A 21,767-nucleotide genomic window follows, 5' to 3' on the forward strand; every position below is an offset into this window, starting at 1 on the left:
TAATAAAATTAATGATCTATAAGTGACAACACAATATTTTTAAATATTTAAATATTGGGAAAATATCTAACATGGGCCACAGTTGTTGCGCAGTAAATATAGGTTACTTTTCAATATTTTAAATTAGCAACTTAAAGGAACACTAAGTAATGTTTTTAACCTTACAATTACAGCTTAAAAATCATTGTGATGCTCACTGAGTTGTGGCAGGGATAACAGAGCCTCTGTGTTGCTACTCCAGGCTCTGCATTGCAGAACTGCACTATATAACTGTGGAGGAGGTAGAAAACTCCTTGCCCTTCCCATTGTTTATCAGTACAGTGCTGTACAAATGAATTACACTAGGGGGAGCCCAGGAGCAAAAAATGCTTCTTTAACACATGAACTTCTGAGAATTTCTAGAGAAACTCCAGAGTGTCGGGTCTGGAGCGGTCATTCACATGTGCAGTGCATAAGACGAGTGAGAAAGGTAACACGTGCTTAGGTTGTGAGCGTGAGCCTGTGCAGTGCGTGCAGGAGGAACCCTGGAACATTCCCGCACCAGGGCGTGAGAAGGATAAAGTCCGGTAATGTCCTGGACCAATGCTGCGAGTGGGTCGCTTTCACACACACACAGCTCCTCTGGGAAAACTCTGGAACATTTCTGGATTACTGCAGATGTGTGAAAGGGCACTAATGTTTCCTCTGTAATAATAGGTGAACTTATTTTCTCTTAGACAGTCAACAATGGGTAAGACTATGTGTTGCAGAAATGGTGTGAACTATGTAAAAGATCCCATGTGTAAAAGTATGTTCCTGCTCACTGTTGTACATAAACGATTAACTGTGTATAGCATTGCACTTTGTGTAATTCAGAAGAGATACAGATTTAATTTTTTGATACTGACACTGCTTTCATTTCCTGTTGACTTTCCTGACAGAACTAAGAGACACTGTGTCATATATCTTCTAGCTTCAGTGAATATAATCCTACATGCCGGCACATCGTATTTACATAAATTTACATAAAATCATATACAAAACATCCAGTTAACTTTGCCCTTTTGACAGAAACAGGTCCTGCTATGGGAACAGGAGGCTGACATGGCTTTTATACATAACAAATAATGCTATTTATGCTACCGGATGCATCAGAGCTCAGAACTGGTCATGTAAAGTGTATTAAGCATTTTATATTCTAGCATTCCCATAAAGGATGGTAAGGCATATGGCAGGTTTTCTGCTGCACCGACTCTAATGGTGCAAGGACAGATATAAAAATGACTTATGGCGGTCATGTTTGGACATTCATTCATTCATTGATTGTCTGTAACCTTTATCCAGTTCAGGGCGGTGTGGGTCTGGAGTCTATTTGGAATCCCTGGCACAAGGCAGGAACACACCCTGGAGGGGGCAACAGTCCTTCACAGTGCGACACACACTCACACATTCACTCACACACTCACACCTAGGGACACTTTTGAGTCTCCAATCCATCTACCAACGTGTGTTTTTGGAGAGTGGGAGGAAACCAGAGCACCCGGAGGAAACCCACGCAGACACAGGGAGAACACGCCACACTCCTCACAGTCAATCACCCGGAGGAAACCCACGCAGACACAGGGAGAACACACCACACTCCTCACAGACAGTCACCCGAGGAAACCCACGCAGACACAGAGAGAACACACCACACTCCTCACAGACAGTCACCCGGAGGAAACCCACGCGGACACAGAAGAACACACCACACTCCTCACAGACAGTCACCCAGAGGAAACCCATGCGGACACAGGGAGAACACACCACACTCCTCACAGACAGTCACCCGGAGGAAACCCACGCAGACACAGGGAGAACACACCACACTCCTCACAGACAATCACCCGGAGGAAACCCACGCAGACACAGGGAGAACACACCACACTCCTCACAGACAGTCACCTGGAGGAAACCCACGCAGACACAGAGAGAACACACCACACTCCTCACAGACAGTCACCCGGAGGAAACCCACACGGACACAGGAAGAACACACCACACTCCTCACAGACAGTCACCCAGAGGAAACCCACGCAGACACAGAGAGAACACACCACACTCCTCACAGACAGTCACCCGGAGGAAACCCACGCAGACACAGGGAGAACACGCCACACTCCTCACAGACAGTCACCCGGAGGAAACCACACAGACACAGGAGCAAAGGAGAACACGCCACACTCCTCACAGACAGTCACCCGGAGGAAACCCACGCGGACACAGAGAGAACACACCACACTCCTCACAGACAGTCACCCCAGAGGAAACCCACGCAGACACAGAGAGAACACACCACACTCCTCACAGGACAGTCACCCAGAGGAAACCCATGCAGACACTGGGTCTCTGGAGCTGTGACTGCAACAATAACTGCTGCGCCACAGTGCCATCCATTTTGACATTGACCATTGAATGTCATTATGATTCATAACATTACAAATATATATATATAAATAATATTTTCTTATATCTAAAACAAATGACTAAACTTTTTTGAAATGGGTTTTTTAAAACAAACTAACACATTATAAAATGCTACATAACAAGAGAGCACACTAATGCATCGCCACTGCTCACCATATCTTTCTCCCTCACACTCACAAATACACAGATCAATCAACATTATGTCCACCTCGTTGTTTCTACACTTACTGTGTATACTCCTAGCTCCACTGACCACACAGGAGCACTTTGTGTTTTCTTACATACTGTAGTCCATCTCATATATTTTGTTTGTCCCCCTTATCTCTGTTTTTAATGGTCCGAGGACCCTCACAGGACCACAGAGAGCAGGTCTGATTTTTCATGTGGATGATTCTCAGTGCTGCAGTGATTGATGCTAATGGTGTGTTTAGAGTGTCATGTTAGAGTGGATCAGACACAGCAGGGCTGCTGAAAATTTTTAACCCTCAGTGTTAATGTAGAATAGTCCACGAAGCAAAAAATATCAGCCAAAAGCATCCTGTGGGCTGTGTCCACTGGTGAAAGACTAGAGGACGACCCAACACAAAATGTGCAGTGATGGATGAGCTACTTGCACTCCAGATCTGTCTCCTAAGGCGTATCATGAAGAGCATCAGTAAAACATAGACCATGGTCTATTAGTAACAGTCAAGAACAGGCAATTCCACTTGCAAAGCTGCAACAATTCGTATCCTATGCTGCCAATTTATTTTAAAAAAAGAAGTAATTAATATGTAGGTTGAGATACATAGTGGTAAACATGCCTCTGTCACATTTATGGTGTGTGAAACCTCTTGGTATATGTATAAAGTAAAATACGTATGAAAACAAGAATTTATATATTTTATTTTTCTGTGTATTTACTCCTAGCGTAGATACAATTTTTAGACCTTGCAGTTAGCTTTTTAATTCCCAGGGGGAAAATGTCCTAACTTGTGAAGGGAGATTTTAAAACGTATGCAGAGCAACAAATGGACAACAGTTTTTAATTGTGAAACTACAAAGTACAGCTATATAGTAAGTGAAGCTGATAAAACGGAAATATGAGTGCAGATGATTTGAAGAGTAGCGCCGGTCGGTGCGGAGCTGCTGGAAATCTACTACATCCGCTACGTCACGTCCTTACCTCAGAAAAACATGGCGTTGATTTAAGGTCAGTGCTGAGTGACTCTTTACAGAACATTCACGTTTTACTTCAGGGTGTGGGCATAGCTCTTGTCTGTATATGGGTTTATATGTTTATTTCAATGTCTTTAGGTAGTGTTTTTGAGCGGTCTCAGAAAGCCAGTGTTATGAGTATATTGCGGTGATTGCTTGAGTTTTGCCGAGGTCCAGAGTCGCTCTGAGGCTTCAGCAGATAGCGGTAACTTATAGAAATAACTTATATTAATAACTCCTTAATTAATTAATTATTATTTGGGTGTTTAGTCGGAAAAAAAATACTCTTTGTTGTTGCTGTTGTTGTAGAAATATGACATATTTTTGTTCAAATAAAGACTAAAAATATATATTTGTCTCTAGAAGTCTCTCTTAAAGTGTACTATTTTGGAACCACTAATTGTACTAAATTATTACTAAGAAGTAATTTAAATTACTTTAAGTTTTCACTTCATTTCACTAATTGTCGTGTTATTTTTGCAACTCTAAGTACACGTTAAATATATTTATAGTCATTTACAGATATTGTAGCTAGTGTGTAAAACTGTATATTGGTGTATTTTGTGCTACTACATATTTTCATTAGTGATTATTTTGACATGGTCTGATTGTTTATGTTAGTGACTGATTTCTTTAATTATTATTAATAATTAAAGCTCATTTTGTTGTTCTTTAGAGGTCAGGGAAAGCTCAGAGTAATATATTCTGTATTTTATTAGAAGAGTGACAAAAATAACAAGACTAGTTCACTCAGAGTATATTAAGTGTAACAGAATATAATTTAAATCACATGTTATTAATGGTTTAGTAAAAATTACCCCTAAGCTATTTTCCTTTAACTGGACTATTTTGATTGATTTTCATCTCTTAAAATGACACCAAATTGAACCTGAAACAGACTTGCAATCTTCCAGGTCCTGGATACCATGAGTAAAGCGCCTTAGCTTTTTTGTCCCTTCAGTCCTGGAAAGCCAGAGGATTGGACAGTGTGGTGTTTATGCTCATTAAACCCTTGTGTAACACAGCTGAGCACTCTTCTTAGAGCAGGGACAGCACTACACTGTGATTCATTAATTTGTTAAAGTTTGCAAATAAGAGAAGAGGTAATAGATGCTTCTTCAAGATCGTCGACAAATGAAGTATTCAGTTCATTAACATTTCACTGGACTCTCAGAGGAGCTGTGCAAAAATGCTTTTACTGCTAATTCTGTTAAGTCCATTCAGTAATAGCTGTATTGTTCTTGTTCTCCTTCTGTTCTCTAGGACGGTGGCCCGTCAGGGTCTAAGTTCATCACGGACACAGTTCAGCGCGCTGTATAGACAGTGAGTATTGTTTGTTAAAGCGTTTTTAAAAAGTGATTTTGTTTATACTGCTTTGGCCCGACTTTCATCTGTGAATGGTGAATATTAGGTGAGAAATGAAGAAAAACTTTATTGAAAGTACCACTGAGTTAAAAGCATAAACTGGGATTTTAGAGAGAGATCCATGGTCATATTAGCAAGATGATGCCAGGCCTCGTTCTGCACATGCTACAGCAGCATGCCTTCCTGCAGTCTCCTTTTGAAAATGTGTGGCGCATCATGAAGATATCAACAGTGACCATGGACTGATCAGCAGCTGAAGTCTTGTGTTAAGCAGGAATGGGCAAAAGCTTCACTTGTAGAAACACAACAGTTTGTATCCTCAGTTCCCAAATGTTTAAAAAGTGATGAGACACAGCGATTAAAAAATGGCCCTGTCCCAAGGTTTTTGAGGGTGTTGCAAGCATTAAATTCTAAATTGGTTCATTTTTACAGATTATTTTGTCAGTTAAACAGGTTTGAGCACATTAAGAAAACATAGGTTCTTGATTTACAAAATGTCCCAACATTTCCCAGATTGGGGTTTGTATGATGTTTATTTTATTTAAAAAAAAAAAAAAAAAAAGGCAAAGGCTTTACGTTCCGTTTACTGTTGTGTTGCCAGTGTCATGCTGTGATGCCATATGTTTGCACTAGACTCAGTCTTCGGGGAAATGAGTAATGTTTCAGTTAAAATTTCAGTTAGACTTTTTACTTAATGGTTTTGCTCAGTCGATCAGTCAGAGAACAAGCATTTCATACAGCAACATTAATGATGACTTGCTGTTAAAGCGGTTGTCTATATTTAGGAAAATATATTTTGCTTCAATAATATAATATAATTTCATAGCAGTGAAGATAATGGGTCTGTCCCAAAACCTAGTGAGCTGTTGACATAGAGAGCACTTTACCTCACAGTGAGCACGCTCCTGACACATGGGCTGTCCCAATTCTTAGACACCTTCAATACGCTGCCTACTGAGAGACCTTTAATCCTGACAGTCACAAACGTGTAAATCTGTGTTTTATTTCAGCCTACACTATGTAATTCCCTCTATTTCTGCATTATTTTCTTTCACTGATTTCTTGGATGCTGACGTTCCCTCACTAACATTGTACTGTGTATCATTTTTATACAAATTAGTGGTGGTTAATGAGGTACTAGTAGCATTAGTACAGTATACTCCATTACTTGTAATGTTTATGTTGTTTTGCATTTGTCCAGTGCTGTCCCCATGGGAACCTCAGCAAAAGAGGAGATGAACAAGTTCTGGGACAAAAACACTCGACTCAGCAGACCTTTGTCTCCCCATATATCCATCTATAGGTAAGGTGTATGTGTGTGTGTGTGTGAGTGACAGAGTGAGAGAGAGAAGGATTACACAATCAATTCAGAACCTTAGATGGTTCAGACACAGCTGAAAATGACTAGATCGGTGCTGTAATAATAGTCTAGAATCTAGAATGTTCTCACCTGATATGATGGTCTTCCACTAGTAAAATGTGAAAGGCTTCATAAGTAAGGATTGGGATGGATGTTTCTGCTATATGAAAACCCACATTATTAAAAATTAAAAATAATACATTTATTATACATTTAACACAAATCTCAAAGTGTTACAAGGTAAACATTTTTGTGAGGAAAAAGAAATGAGAGATTATAAAAACTTCAGCAGATTACGTATGAGGTATATTCTTCTAAGCAGGAATGTTTTTAGTTGGGATGCGATTTAAAGTTTTTGGGGGCCTCTTGGAGTAGCCGATACCGATATTAATAACCGATAATTTTATCTTTTTGAAATTAAAGCAAATTCACATTGGATTAAAACAAAACAACTTATATTTATCGTGGGTGGTCATAGAATAAGCCTTTTCTTCAGTTTTTGTACATTTCTGTACTTCTTAATTTTCATGCTGGTGCAGTGTTCTCCCTGTGTCCACGTGGGTTTCCTCCGGGGTGCTCAGTTTCCTCTCGCGCTCCAAAAACACACGTTGGTAGGTGGATTGGAGACTCAAAAGTGTCCGTAGGTGTGAGTGTGTGAGTGAATGTGTGAGTGTGTGTCGCTTTGTAAAGGACAGGCGCCCCCTCCAGGGTGTATTCCCACCTTGAGCCCAGTAATTCCAAGTAGGCTCTGGACCCACCGCCACCCTGAACTGGATAAGGGTTCTCTTTATTGTCCCAACATTCTTGACGCTGCTCAGGTTTCTTCAGTAACTCTGCATGCCCATCATAAGAAGTTGTTGTGAAGTGGTGTTGACAGTAGAATCGTCTACAGTCCTTGAATTTGAAATCTCAGAATATTATTTATGCATTTCTACAATGTTTCAGATGTTTGTGGCCTTCAACACATAAAGGGTGTCGAAGTTACAGCTTTATGCCACGAATTAGACCAGACCACCTCCACGAGGCTCTGGTTAACTCTTGTACTCTGTGCCCTTAGCCACAGCGTGTATGAGCGAGTTAGAGAGCGATTTAGCGTGAGCTGCAGCACGGACTCGGGATTTTAAAGCTGAGCGACAAACAACCCCCACAACACACCAACACAGAATATTCGCCCAATTATGGGACTGAAGCCTCAAAGCACTGAAAACGGTATTTGGGACTGCCCTACTACTAACCGAAAACATTCGGTAATCTCGGAGACTGTTTCATTACCCCACATATTCTGAAATCACTGTAACCTCAGAGAACCTCCCTGCACCCCCCACCTGTCATTAATCAAAATTCACTATTTAATTAACTTCATCATTAAGATCATTTTTTTTACTCTGACATATGTCACAATAGAGAAGGAATATTTGCAGTTCACAGTCATTTAGAGTAGTTTAATTCACACGGTCTTAGACTAGTTTAATTCACACCGTCTTAGACTAGTTTAATTCACACCGCCTTAGACTAGTTTAATTCACACGGTCTTAGACTAGTTTAATTCACACCGTCTTAGACTAGTTTAATTCACACCGTCTTAGACTAGTTTAATTCACACCGCCTTAGACTAGTTTAATTCACACCGCCTTAGACTAGTTTAATTCACACCGTCTTAGACTAGTTTAATTCACACGGTCTTAGACTAGTTTAATTCACACGGTCTTAGACTAGTTTAATTCACACCGTCTTAGACTAGTTTAATTCACACGGTCTTAGACTAGTTTAATTCACACCGTCTTAGACTAGTTTAATTCACACCGTCTTAGACTAGTTTAATTCACACCGTCTTAGACTAGTTTAATTCACACCGTCTTAGACTAGTTTAATTCACACCGTCTTAGACTAGTTTTATTCACACGATCTTAGACTAGTTTTATTCACACGATCTTAGAATAGTTTTATTCACACGGTCTTAGACTAGTTTTATTCACACGGTCTTAGACTAGTTTTATTCACACGGTCTTAAACTAGTTTTATTCACACGGTCTTAGACTAGTTTAATTCACACCGTCTTAGACTAGTTTAATTCACACCGTCTTAGACTAGTTTAATTCACACGGTCTTAGACTAGTTTAATTCACACCGTCTTAGACTAGTTTTATTCACACCGACTCAGACTAGTTTTATTCACACCGACTCAGACTAGCTTTATTCACACCGTCTCAGACTAGTTTTATTCACACGGTCTCAGACTAGTTTTATTCACACGGTCTCAGACTAGTTTTATTCACACGGTCTTAGACTAGTTTAATTCACACCGTCTTAGACTAGTTTAATTCACACCGCCTTAGACTAGTTTAATTCACACGGTCTTAGACTAGTTTAATTCACACCGCCTTAGACTAGTTTAATTCACACCGCCTTAGACTAGTTTAATTCACACCGCCTTAGACTAGTTTAATTCACACCGCCTTAGACTAGTTTAATTCACACCGTCTTAGACTAGTTTAATTCACACCGCCTTAGACTAGTTTAATTCACACGGTCTTAGACTAGTTTAATTCACACCGCCTTAGACTAGTTTAATTCACACCGCCTTAGACTAGTTTAATTCACACGGTCTTAGACTAGTTTAATTCACACGGTCTTAGACTAGTTTAATTCACACCGCCTTAGACTAGTTTAATTCACACCGCCTTAGACTAGTTTAATTCACACCGCCTTAGACTAGTTTAATTCACACCGCCTTAGACTAGTTTAATTCACACCGCCTTAGACTAGTTTAATTCACACCGCCTTAGACTAGTTTAATTCACACGGTCTTAGACTAGTTTAATTCACACGGTCTTAGACTAGTTTAATTCACACGGTCTTAGACTAGTTTAATTCACACCGCCTTAGACTAGTTTAATTCACACGGTCTTAGACTAGTTTAATTCACACCGCCTTAGACTAGTTTAATTCACACCGCCTTAGACTAGTTTAATTCACACGGTCTTAGACTAGTTTAATTCACACGGTCTTAGACTAGTTTAATTCACACGGTCTTAGACTAGTTTAATTCACACGGTCTTAGACTAGTTTTATTCACACGGTCTTAGACTAGTTTAATTCACACGGTCTTAGACTAGTTTAATTCACACCGTCTTAGACTAGTTTAATTCACACCGCCTTAGACTAGTTTAATTCACACGGTCTTAGACTAGTTTAATTCACACGGTCTTAGACTAGTTTAATTCACACCGTCTTAGACTAGTTTAATTCACACCGTCTTAGACTAGTTTAATTCACACCGTCTTAGACTAGTTTTATTCACACGATCTTAGACTAGTTTTATTCACACGATCTTAGACTAGTTTTATTCACACGGTCTTAGACTAGTTTTATTCACACGGTCTTAGACTAGTTTTATTCACACGGTCTTAAACTAGTTTTATTCACACGGTCTTAGACTAGTTTAATTCACACCGTCTTAGACTAGTTTAATTCACACGGTCTTAGACTAGTTTAATTCACACGGTCTTAGACTAGTTTAATTCACACCGTCTTAGACTAGTTTTATTCACACCGACTCAGACTAGTTTTATTCACACCGACTCAGACTAGCTTTATTCACACCGTCTCAGACTAGTTTTATTCACACGGTCTCAGACTAGTTTTATTCACACGGTCTCAGACTAGTTTTATTCACACGGTCTTAGACTAGTTTAATTCACACCGTCTTAGACTAGTTTAATTCACACCGCCTTAGACTAGTTTAATTCACACGGTCTTAGACTAGTTTAATTCACACCGCCTTAGACTAGTTTAATTCACACCGCCTTAGACTAGTTTAATTCACACGGTCTTAGACTAGTTTAATTCACACGGTCTTAGACTAGTTTAATTCACACCGCCTTAGACTAGTTTAATTCACACGGTCTTAGACTAGTTTAATTCACACCGCCTTAGACTAGTTTAATTCACACCGCCTTAGACTAGTTAAATTCACACGGTCTTAGACTAGTTTAATTCACACGGTCTTAGACTAGTTTTATTCACACCGTCTTAGACTAGTTTAATTCACACGGTCTTAGACTAGTTTAATTCACACCGTCTTAGACTAGTTTTATTCACACGGTCTTAGACTAGTTTAATTCACACGGTCTTAGACTAGTTTAATTCACACGGTCTTAGACTAGTTTAATTCACACGGTCTTAGACTAGTTTAATTCACACCGTCTTAGACTAGTTTTATTCACACGATCTTAGACTAGTTTTATTCACACGGTCTCAGACTAGTTTTATTCACACCGTCTCAGACTAGTTTTATTCACACGGTCTTAGACTAGTTTAATTCACACGGTCTCAGACTAGTTTTATTCACACCGTCTCAGACTAGTTTTATTCACACGGTCTCAGACTAGTTTTATTCACACGGTCTCAGACTAGTTTTATTCACACGGTCTCAGACTAGTTTTATTCACACCGTCTCAGACTAGTTTTATTCACACCGTCTCAGACTAGTTTTATTCACACCGTCTCAGACTAGTTTTATTCACACCGTCTCAGACTAGTTTTATTCACACCGTCTCAGACTAGTTTTATTCACACGGTCTCAAACTAGTTTTATTCACACCGTCTCAGACTAGTTTTATTCACACCGTCTCAGACTAGTTTTATTCACACCGTCTCAGACTAGTTTTATTCACACCGTCTCAGACTAGTTTTATTCACACCGTCTCAGACTAGTTTTATTCACACCGTCTCAGACTAGTTTTGTTCACACCGTTTCAGACTAGTTTTGTTCACACCGTCTCAGACTAGTTTTGTTCACACCGTCTCAGACTAGTTTAATTCACACCGTCTTAGACTAGTTTTATTTGTTTTCAGAATGCTGTCGCATTATAATTTCATGAACAACGTGCCCACAGTTAACGCACTTTTTCTCTATGTTTAGTTCTATTTTCATGAAGCTGTGGTCAGCAGTATGTTCTCTCTGAGCAAGGGCATTGTTTTGATGTTGTGGTCAGCTCTGGGCATGCCTTGTGTGCCCTACATGGAACCAGTCGATACTGACGACTGCATTAATAAGGGATTGTTTAGATCTTTTTAAAGAATTACAAAAGGCATATGATAGCGGTGAGATATCGCTCATTAATTAAGAAATTGAATGGAGGAACTAAATGTTTTGCCACAGTGCATTGATCCTGTCTTAACTTTTGAAGATGCCAAACTAGTATTTTTATATATTATAGATGAAAATGAAAGTAATCTTGGGATTTAATTTTCTTTTCATCCATTAAATGTGGAGTCACGTAAATCTAGTCGGACTTTTGTCGTGTGTCTGTTCATTTTTTCCCCCATCATTATGGTAACATGCCAGGAGCCAGTGTTACTATGGTAACTATGTCTTGCAGGTGGTCAGTCCCCATGGTGATGTCAATCACTCACAGAGGAACAGGAATAGCTCTGAGTGGAGGTAAAACAGACACACAAACACACACACACACACACACACAGAGTCCAGATAATCTCAAACACATTCAGTGATGTAGAGGTCTGGTCTCTGTGGTCACGTTCGATTGCTTCTTTGTAAAATTGCATAATAATCACACTGATAAAAATAGATAATTATTTTCCCCACTCATTCTTTATTTCCTCTAATCCCTTCTGATATATAACTTGTATTTCGATGTGAGAATAAAGACAGCTTGAGGTGTGTTTGTATATTTCCTTGTGTAAATGTTAGTGTCTCTTTGGATGGGAACATAAGGTCAGTCAGTCAATTGGGAACAGCTTTTTGTTGTTTTGCTTTTGGGAAATTACACCTTCAAAATTGTGATACATCACTGACCTGTAATAAAGAGAACAGAGGCTGTGTCATTGCTACCAGGGCTCAGCACTGCAGAAACGACACTCTGTACCTCCCTCCCTCTTTCTCCCCATTGATTTCAGTACAGTGCTGTAAAAAATGAATTACACTAGGGGGAGCCCCAGGAGCAAAAAACCCAAATCTTTTCCAGTGTTCATTTTAAATTGGAAATTTTACTATAGACACTGACAGTAATATTCAATAAAGTATGTAGTACTTTGGGGGCAAAATAAAGTTCTTTTTTAAAACTACATCCTCCTGCTGGGTGGCATGGTGGAGCAGCAGGTAGTGTCTCTGTCACAGCTCCAGGGTCCTGGAGGTTGTGGGTTCGAATCCCGCTCCTGGCGACTGTCTGTGAGGAGTGTGGTGTGTTCTCTCTGTGTCTGCGTGGGTTTCCTCCGGGTGACTGTCTGTGAGGAGTGTGGTGTGTTCTCCCTGTGTCTGCGTGGGTTTCCTCCGGGTGACTGTCTGTGAAGAATGTGGTGTGTTCTCTCTGTGTCTGCGTGGGTTTCCTCCGGGTGACTGTCTGTGAGGAGTGTGGTGTGTTCTCTATGTGTCTGCGTGGGTTTCCTCCGGGTGACTGTCTGTGAGGAGTGTGGTGTGTTCTCTCTGTGTCTGCGTGGGTTTCCTCCGGGTGACTGTCTGTGAGGAGTGTGGTGTGTTCTCCCTGTGTCTGCATGGGTTTCCTCCGGGTGCTCCGGTTTTCTCCCACGGTCCAAAAACACACGTTGGTAGGTGGATTGGAGACTCAAAAGTGTCTATAGGTGTGAGTGGTGCCCCCTCCAGGGTGTGTTCCCACCTTGCACCCATTGATTCCGGGTAGGCTACAGACCCACCGTGACCCTGAACTGGATAAGGGTTACAGACAATGAATGAAAGTATGCACAGCAACAGTGCTCCCGTGTGGACAAGCAGAGAGTGTAGAAATAAGGAGGTGGTCATAATGTTATGGTTTATCGGTTGACATATTCTCTCTCTCTCACCTCTCTCTCACACTCACACACACAAAATAGTATTTTTAAATTGTTTAATGAAGGAAATCAGCTGATTAGCCATGACATTCTACTCAGCACCATTAGCTATGTTGTGTGATGTTAGCTGTTTTGCACATTCTGTCTGCCTCAGGTATTTCTGCCTTCGCTTTGGCTGCACTGGTGTTGCCGGGCAGTTTTCCCCATTACCTGGACCTGGTTCACTCTCTGTCCTTTGGTCCTGCACTTATCACCGCTGCCAAATTTGCTGTCTCCTTCCCAGTAGCTTATCACAGCTTAAATGGCGTCCGTCACCTGGTAAGCACATCCCCATCACAACTAGAGCTGCCCTTTCCTTTGTCTCCTTTCTCCTCATTTTACCTCATGTTCATAAAAACACACACACACACACACATACATGCATCACAACCAGCAGATTTCCCCAGGGGATATGAGTTACAAAACCTGCATAATTTATCCAAGAACAGTATGTAACTGAATGTCCTTTTGTGAAGAATAAACGCACCTCTTGCCAGAGGGACATCTTCATGTGATCGCATTTGCATAATGTTAACTGACCCTTCTGTTTTCCATTTGTTATTTAGCAACTTTAGCATATTCAGGTGATGCCTTTGTTTAAAGCTAATACTCAGAGCTGCTGGAGGAAGTTTAATATGAGAGCAGGTCTTGGTTTTAGGAGTTGTGCATGGCAGCAATCGTGCTGAAAAAAAGACCTGCAGTGACAAGAAGTGACATTTATTTTGTTACAAAAATGAAACAAGCGTAGGCTTGAAATTGGTTTAAAGTAATGTGAGACGGGTCAATATTTAATCACAGATATTGAGCACTTACTAATTTGGAGTTCCTCAACACCCCCAACCAACAAATTCTCATATTCTCTCCCACTCTCGCCCACTGCTCTCAGATATGGGATTTCGGGAAGGGCTTGAAGATAACGGAGGTAAATCGCTCTGGATACGTCGTCATCACTCTGTCCATCCTCGCCTCTCTCGCCCTGACTGCGCTGTAAACCCGGGGGAGAGAAGTAAAAGTGTGGAGAGAGAAGTTTTCGTTTGTTCGTCTTGTCTTCCAGGTGGTCCGCCTGGCCCTCATTAATAAAATAAATTAAGAAATATATCTCCGTGACCTGTTGTACCCTCCTTTTTAAGGCTTTTTAAAAATAAGTAATTGTTTAAACTGTGTGTTAACATTAATCTTATCATCATTTAAATGATCATCGCCTCTTTCTTCTGAAAAGAAGGGAATTAAAAGGGAGTTTGTTCCCCTATTTTTTCCTCTTACTTTTCTGTGAGGATTTGATGGAACTGCACCACGAGCATTGATGAGATCACTGGTGTTGCATCATGGTTAGTTCTGTTTCACAAACACTTCTCCAACTCATTCCAGATCAATGGGGGGTGGTTGGGGGGTAGAACTCAATTTACAGGCTCCTAAGGAGACATTACCTGCATTTCTAAATACGTGTTACTGGTGTATTATGCAATCCTCTATATACTTTCCCTCTGAATAAGCTTTTTCTTTCATTCCTCACAACGACTTACTACATGATCCTAGTGCTTTTTGACAAATCACTGAAGGGAGCCTTTATTTTCCTAGGAAACATTGGCTGAGAAGCTTGCCCTCATTTATGAGCCAGCCCTCAGGCAGGAGGATGGGGTGAAGTGGGTTGTACTCCTGGGTCAAGTGCCTTGCTTAAGGGCACAACAACAGCTGTGCTTAGCAAGCAAGAACATTACAAACGGCAGCAGTCCAGCCCAAGGTCCATTTCCTACAATGCCCACACGGGATCAAACCGGCTAGTCAGCAGCCCTAACTGCCCAGTTACTTACCAAAACACAGCAGGTATTCAAGATGCTCCAGTGTTTTGGGAAATGTGTTCCTGTGCAGTATTCCGTAACCAATACATTTTTAATCATCTGCTAAAAGGGTCACAATCACAGGTCTGCATTGTTCACGTTGTTTCTTAGTCATATTTGCATAATTCTATTAATGTAATGTAGATTAGCTTTTCTTGCTGATGCCAATTTTTATATAGTCTTTTTATATATTTGTTGTAGATGTGTCAGGAAACGTTTAGGGGCATTCCAGAGGTCTGCTTTCTACTGCCAATGTAGTGAATAGGTTTGATTTTTTCTCCAGAATTAAGCATTTCACATCAAAGCACTCTGAATTGTTAACCATTCAGTTATGCAGAAATTTTGAAAAATGGGTGGAATGGCCCTTCAGGTGAACAAATAATAGTTCTACATAGAAATGAAAGCAGCTCTCTCCTGACAATAAAAATCCAAGAAGTGGATTTGTACTCCAGCCTAACACAAATATTCATTAATATGTATCTACAGTAAAGAGGGTATTCAGTGAATTATTTCCCACTCCCCATTTCATGAAATGAATTATATTGACTTCTATGTTTCCTGCATAAATCTTACGTCTGCAATAGTGAGCCGGTTTGGTTCAGAGAGGCAAGTAAACTATTGTATTCTCCCGATAAGAATGAGGTACAGGGGAAAAAATGTTCCACAAATACATTTCCTCCACTTATATGGTTATAAATATTACATATTCATACAATGAATGAATGAATTTACCTATCAAGGTGGTTTTTTGGATGGTGTGAGGTAAGACAGTCACCCGGAGCCGGGCTCGAACCCACAACCCCAGGACCCGACACTACATTTTCACTTATATCCAAGGATAAATCCCCCAATTCCTCAAAAGTAGCTTACTCCTTTGCCTTTATTCAGTATTCATGGATCTATGAACATGGAACTAGTCCCCACCTTTCCCTCTATGAACATATTTGCTGCTCACCTGCAGCTTAAAAACCCTGCCCTACAATTTCCTGAGGTTTATGACATAAGAAAACCCTGCTATCTGAATTTGATCAAATATTTGGAACACTGATGTTCAACCATGTCGTAGACTTATTATTCTGTACATGGCATGTCTTCCAACATGTAAAAACGCCACAGGTATTTGTTAAATAAGTAAGGAAAACACCCTTGGTTTAACTGGAGGGCCTTTATGGTAGAGCATATCTCTTTGGCTGTGTCTCAAACGGCTCCTACTCCCTAGTCTATACACTAAATAATTCTAGAAATGAACAGTCCTGCACCCGAATAGATCACTAAATTTAGGACAAAGAGAGGTTCGGTCTTTGTGTGAATATAAATGGCGTTTTACTGGATGTCTATAATGCTGGATGTGAGTGTAAAAGCTGTTAATTCATTCCCTATCTAGTGCACTCAGTAGGGACTATGGAGCAATGTGAGATTCGATTGACCTAAAGCGCCAAAACACTGCTTTTAGCAAATGGTACAGCGGTTTTTCACATCTAGTTCTTGTTGTTTTAGCGACACGTCAACGTCATGTGTCCATGTGGCCTGTTAAATGACGAGGGTGTCCACACTTTTTACACAAAGTCCACGCAAAGGACTGTCTTTCATCGTAAATATTTTGCTAAGCTAAATCGCTAATCTAACCCTCCGTTGTTAGCGACTGGGAGCTAAGGTATCGATTCTTCGAAACATACACTGGAGGCCGGAGGAGTCGATTCCTGGCCGACAATTCTTAGAGTCAGAAAGCTTAGAGTTGATTCATATGAATGTGATCTAAAACATTACTAAGCAGTTAGTGCGCCTTAGTTAATGTGGTTTAACCCCGACCCTATGCACTTGTCTATGGCCCTTGAACTGTCTTGTTGAAATAGCGAGGATTCCATTATACAACTTATAGTTAAAACGAAGTAGGATCGAGGAATCGTTTCCAGCGGAAAGAGTCGAGAGGCGGAGCTGACTGGAAGATCCAGAGCCGTGAGTCATTAGCTGTGAGTCGGGGCTCGGGCGCCCTCTGTCGGCGCGACGCTGTACTACAGCTCCGTAGCTGGTGCTGATGCTGCAGAGTAGAGGATGCGGATGGAGGGGGAAGTGAGGGAGGGAGAAAGAGAGGCAGAATATGAGCGCGCTGAGCGACGAATCAGGAGGCTGAGTCTCTGTGGCGCAATGGAATAGCGCGCTGGACTTCTAATCCAGAGGCTCCGGGTTCGAGTCCCGGCAGAGATGCGACCGAAACCGGGCTGTGCAAGGGTGCAGCTTTTTTTTTAATGACGTTACTCTCTTTCCCTAATTTAAGAACGTAATGAACGCAGAGATTATATTGTTTCCTACATTTTATGCCAGATAACCTTCATAGAAAGATGGAGCTGTTTGGGTTTACACATCATTCATTGTGTTTATTATCTGTATGTGCACAGATGGAAAAATGACAGATGGTGGTTGAATGCAGCTTTGGAGAAGGACTCTACAAGAACATCTGATTTTAGGTTGGTAACAGAGCTCAGATTTGCTGCTGCTGATGTGCTGAAACCATTTAGGCCACAAGGCACCCATGTGCTCATGGGAATGTATCATTCTGCCTGAAAATCAACAACAGAAATAGACAAGTACATCATTATTACGGTGTATTTATATGTTTCTTTCTTCTAAAACTCCTCTAAAACATAAAAAAGGTGCCTGTTCAAATAGCACACGGCATGTTGGAGGAAAGAAAGCGTTTAACACGAGTCCTCCTAATCATGCTGTGACATTTTATTCCACGTGTAGCAGCAGTATTCAAATGAGAGTGCTCTTACCTGCCTGATCATGAGGCAGGCTTAATTATGTCATGAGATCAGCTACAATAATTAATTACCTAATTGCTGGTTGTCTGCTTAACGCAGAATAATCTGCTGAATCTGGTCGTGCATCCGTACTGAACAACATAACGGCTCTGAACATGTGCTAGTGATCTTTTGGTAGGCATTTGGATTATTTTGGTGGGCAGCAAAGATATATTTAGCTTTTCGTAAATACAGTATAAATACAGTGGAGTATTTTCAGAAGGAGGGAAGAGTACAGTTACAACTTTCAGGTTTTGTAGTGGGTTCTGGACAGGTTTTGCTTGGGGAACACCTTTATTATATTGTAATGAACGTTAAAAATGACTTATGTCCATATCATTTGAATCTTCAGCATTTCCTACGTTGAAAAGAAGGGACTATTCAGGAGCGGGAGGCTTTGTTTCTTCGAAGGTCATCTGTACACCGTGGTCTTAACAAACAGTTTTGTTAAAGCTGAAAGAACAGCTGCTAACAACAGAAGTGTTTTACTGACAGTCGTAAATGAATAAGCCTCTGCTCAACCTTGACCAGATCACTGCAGACCTTAGAATCATAAAGGCATTGATTAAACACTAATATTTCACCCTTACACTTAGGTTTAGAAGTTGTTTTTTAATAAAATTTGGAGGATGTTTCCTCGCCGTTTGTTTGTGCTTGAAACTGGTCTAATGTGTTTACGGAGCCCCAGTGTCTGTAAATGGTTTTAAAAAATACTAAGCCTTTTTTCTCTCTGTTCACAGAAGGGAAATGGCATCTGGATGCTTTAAGACAAGAAACAGACGTCGAAGTATTAAAAAGGATGAGGATGTTGCTCTATTCCTGCTCCATAGGTGCGTAATATTGACACATTTCTGATGTAGATGGAACTGAGTCTAAAATGAAACTGAGTCTAGGGAAATCCATGCATACACAGGGAGAACACACCACACTCCTCACAGACAGTCACCCGGAGGAAACCCACGCAGACACAGGGAGAACACACCACTCTCCTCACAGACAGTCACCCGGAGGAAACCCACGCAGACACAGGGAGAACACACCACACTCCTCACAGACAGTCACCCGGAGGAAACCCACACGGACACAGGGAGAACACACCACACTCCTCACAGACAGTCACCCGGAGGAAACCCACGCGGACACAGGGAGAACACACCACACTCCTCACAGACAGTCACCCGGAGGAAACCCACGCGGACACAGGGAGAACACACCACACTCCTCACAGACAGTCACCCGGAGGAAACCCACGCAGACACAGGGAGAACACACCACACTCCTCACACACAGTCACCCGGAGGAAACCCACGCAGACACAGAGAGAACACACCACACTCCTCACAGACAGTCACCCGGAGGAAACCCACGCAGACACAGAGAGAACACACCACACTCCTCACAGACAGTCACCCGGAGGAAACCCACGCGGACACAGGGAGAACACACCACACTCCTCACAGACAGTCACCCGGAGGAAACCCACGCGGACACAGGGAGAACACACCACACTCCTCACAGACAGTCACCCGGAGGAAACCCACGCGGACACAGGGAGAACACACCACACTCCTCACACACAGTCACCCGGAGGAAACCCACGCAGACACAGGGAGAACACACCACACTCCTCACAGACAGTCACCCGGAGGAAACCCACGCAGACACAGGGAGAACACACCACACTCCTCACACACAGTCACCCGGAGGAAACCCACGCAGACACAGAGAGAACACACCACACTCCTCACAGACAGTCACCCGGAGGAAACCCACGCAGACACAGAGAGAACACACCACACTCCTCACAGACAGTCACCCGGAGGAAACCCACGCGGACACAGGGAGAACACACCACACTCCTCACAGACAGTCACCCGGAGGAAACCCACGCGGACACAGGGAGAACACACCACACTCCTCACAGACAGTCACCCGGAGGAAACCCACGCGGACACAGGGAGAACACACCACACTCCTCACACACAGTCACCCGGAGGAAACCCACGCAGACACAGAGAGAACACACCACACTCCTCACACACAGTCACCCGGAGGAAACCCACGCAGACACAGAGAGAACACACCACACTCCTCACACACAGTCACCCGGAGGAAACCCACGCAGACACAGGGAGAACACACCACACTCCTCACACACAGTCACCCGGAGGAAACCCACGCAGACACAGGGAGAACACACCACACTCCTCACAGACAGTCACCCGGAGGAAACCCACGCAGACACAGGGAGAACACACAACACTCCTCACAGACAGTCACCCGGAGGAAACCCACGCAGACACAGGGAGAACACACCACACTCCTCACAGACAGTCACCCGGAGGAAACCCACGCAGACACAGGGAGAACACACCACACTCCTCACAGACAGTCACCCGGAGGAAACCCACGCAGACACAGGGAGAACACACCACACTCCTCACAGACAGTCACCCGGAGGAAACCCACGCAGACACAGGGAGAACACACCACACTCCTCACAGACAGTCACCCGGAGGAAACCCACGCAGACACAGGGAGAACACACCACACTCCTCACAGACTGTCACCCGGAGGAAACCCACGCAGACACAGGGAGAACACACCACACTCCTCACAGACAGTCACCCGGAGGAAACCCACGCAGACACAGGGAGAACACACCACACTCCTCACAGACAGTCACCCGGAGGAAACCCACACAGACACAGGGAGAACACACCACCTTTCATTTTCCCATTGGATTGTAGAAGAATAGTCCACCATTAGCATACTCACAATGGACTGGTTCATATAGGGTTTTTAATACACTCAGCTGTGACTCCCACAGCTATACTACGTCCTCCATAAACAAAAACGAAGTAACATTGAGTGTGCATTTCGGACACACCCAAACATTTTGTTTCACACTCGCTTTTAAACAATTACGCGTGGTTAACCGTTGAAAACTGTAACATAAAATATTCAAGATCTGAGCCGGATCTGCATCCCACAACATGTTTACTGTAGAACAGGATCATACAGCTGTAACAGTGACTGCCCCCACACCCCCAGCACCAGGTTTACATTGATTCTTCTGGGTGGGTTTTGACCCTTAGACACATCCCTGGCTGTATTTATTGGTGCAGTCCTTGTGATGGAATCCTGACCTCATCTGGAAAAGTAAAGATTTCAATATACTGTCATTAGCTTTATCTGCAACAATAACCAGAGACAGAAGGGAACACCCTCGAGTACCATGAGGTTCTGCTGATATCGATCTTCAGCAAACACCAAACACACCATAAACCTGGACCCATCTTTAATGCGCTGCTGGCAGTGGGAGGGGAACAGCGCCATTGTTTAGTGTCAGAAACACTGCTTCTTTATGCAATGGAAAATGGATTTAGTCAGAAGTATTCATTCATTCATTCATTCATTCATAATATACATGTTCACTCACTCCCACATTCACTCATCACTAACCTATTAACACATGAACTCACATTTGTACTCTCACACATTCACTCACTAACTCATTCACTCACACATTCACTCACTAAATCATTCACTCACACATTCACTCACTAAATCATTCACTCACACATTCACTCACATATTCACTCACTAAATCATTCACTCACTAAATCATTCACTCACACATTCACTCACTAAATCATTCACTCACACATTCACTCACTAAATCATTCACTCACATTCACTCACATATTCACTCACTAAATCATTCACTCACACATTCACTCACATATTCACTCACTAAATCATTCACTCACACGTTCACTCACTAAATCATTCACTCACACATTCACTCACTAAATCATTCACTCACACATTCACTCACATATTCACTCACACATTCACTCACTAAATCATTCACTCACACATTCACTCACATATTCACTCACTAAATCA

General features: G+C 42.0%; 1 protein-coding gene and 1 non-coding gene across 2 annotated transcripts in view; both read left to right on the forward strand.

The window, feature by feature from the left end:
- Window positions 1–14,333, forward strand: part of LOC136678889 (succinate dehydrogenase cytochrome b560 subunit, mitochondrial-like) — a 390,354-nt gene extending 376,021 nt beyond the window's left edge. Inside the window, exons 2-6 of the mRNA XM_066657066.1 lie at window positions 4,904–4,965; window positions 6,209–6,310; window positions 11,752–11,813; window positions 13,332–13,495; window positions 14,103–14,333. Of these exons, the coding sequence (XP_066513163.1) occupies window positions 6,219–6,310; window positions 11,752–11,813; window positions 13,332–13,495; window positions 14,103–14,207 (423 nt within the window). The 5' untranslated portion in view covers window positions 4,904–4,965; window positions 6,209–6,218 and the 3' untranslated portion in view covers window positions 14,208–14,333. The remainder of the gene's footprint in view (window positions 1–4,903; window positions 4,966–6,208; window positions 6,311–11,751; window positions 11,814–13,331; window positions 13,496–14,102) is intronic.
- A 2,852-nt stretch (window positions 14,334–17,185) lies between these two features.
- trnar-ucu (transfer RNA arginine (anticodon UCU)) lies at window positions 17,186–17,259 on the forward strand. Its single transcript has one exon. It is a non-coding gene; the product is annotated as a tRNA-Arg (tRNA).
- Window positions 17,260–21,767: the final 4,508 nt, after the last annotated feature.

The sequence above is a fragment of the Hoplias malabaricus genome, chromosome Y, assembly GCF_029633855.1.
Source record: "Hoplias malabaricus isolate fHopMal1 chromosome Y, fHopMal1.hap1, whole genome shotgun sequence".
NCBI classification, from domain to species: domain Eukaryota; kingdom Metazoa; phylum Chordata; class Actinopteri; order Characiformes; family Erythrinidae; genus Hoplias; species Hoplias malabaricus.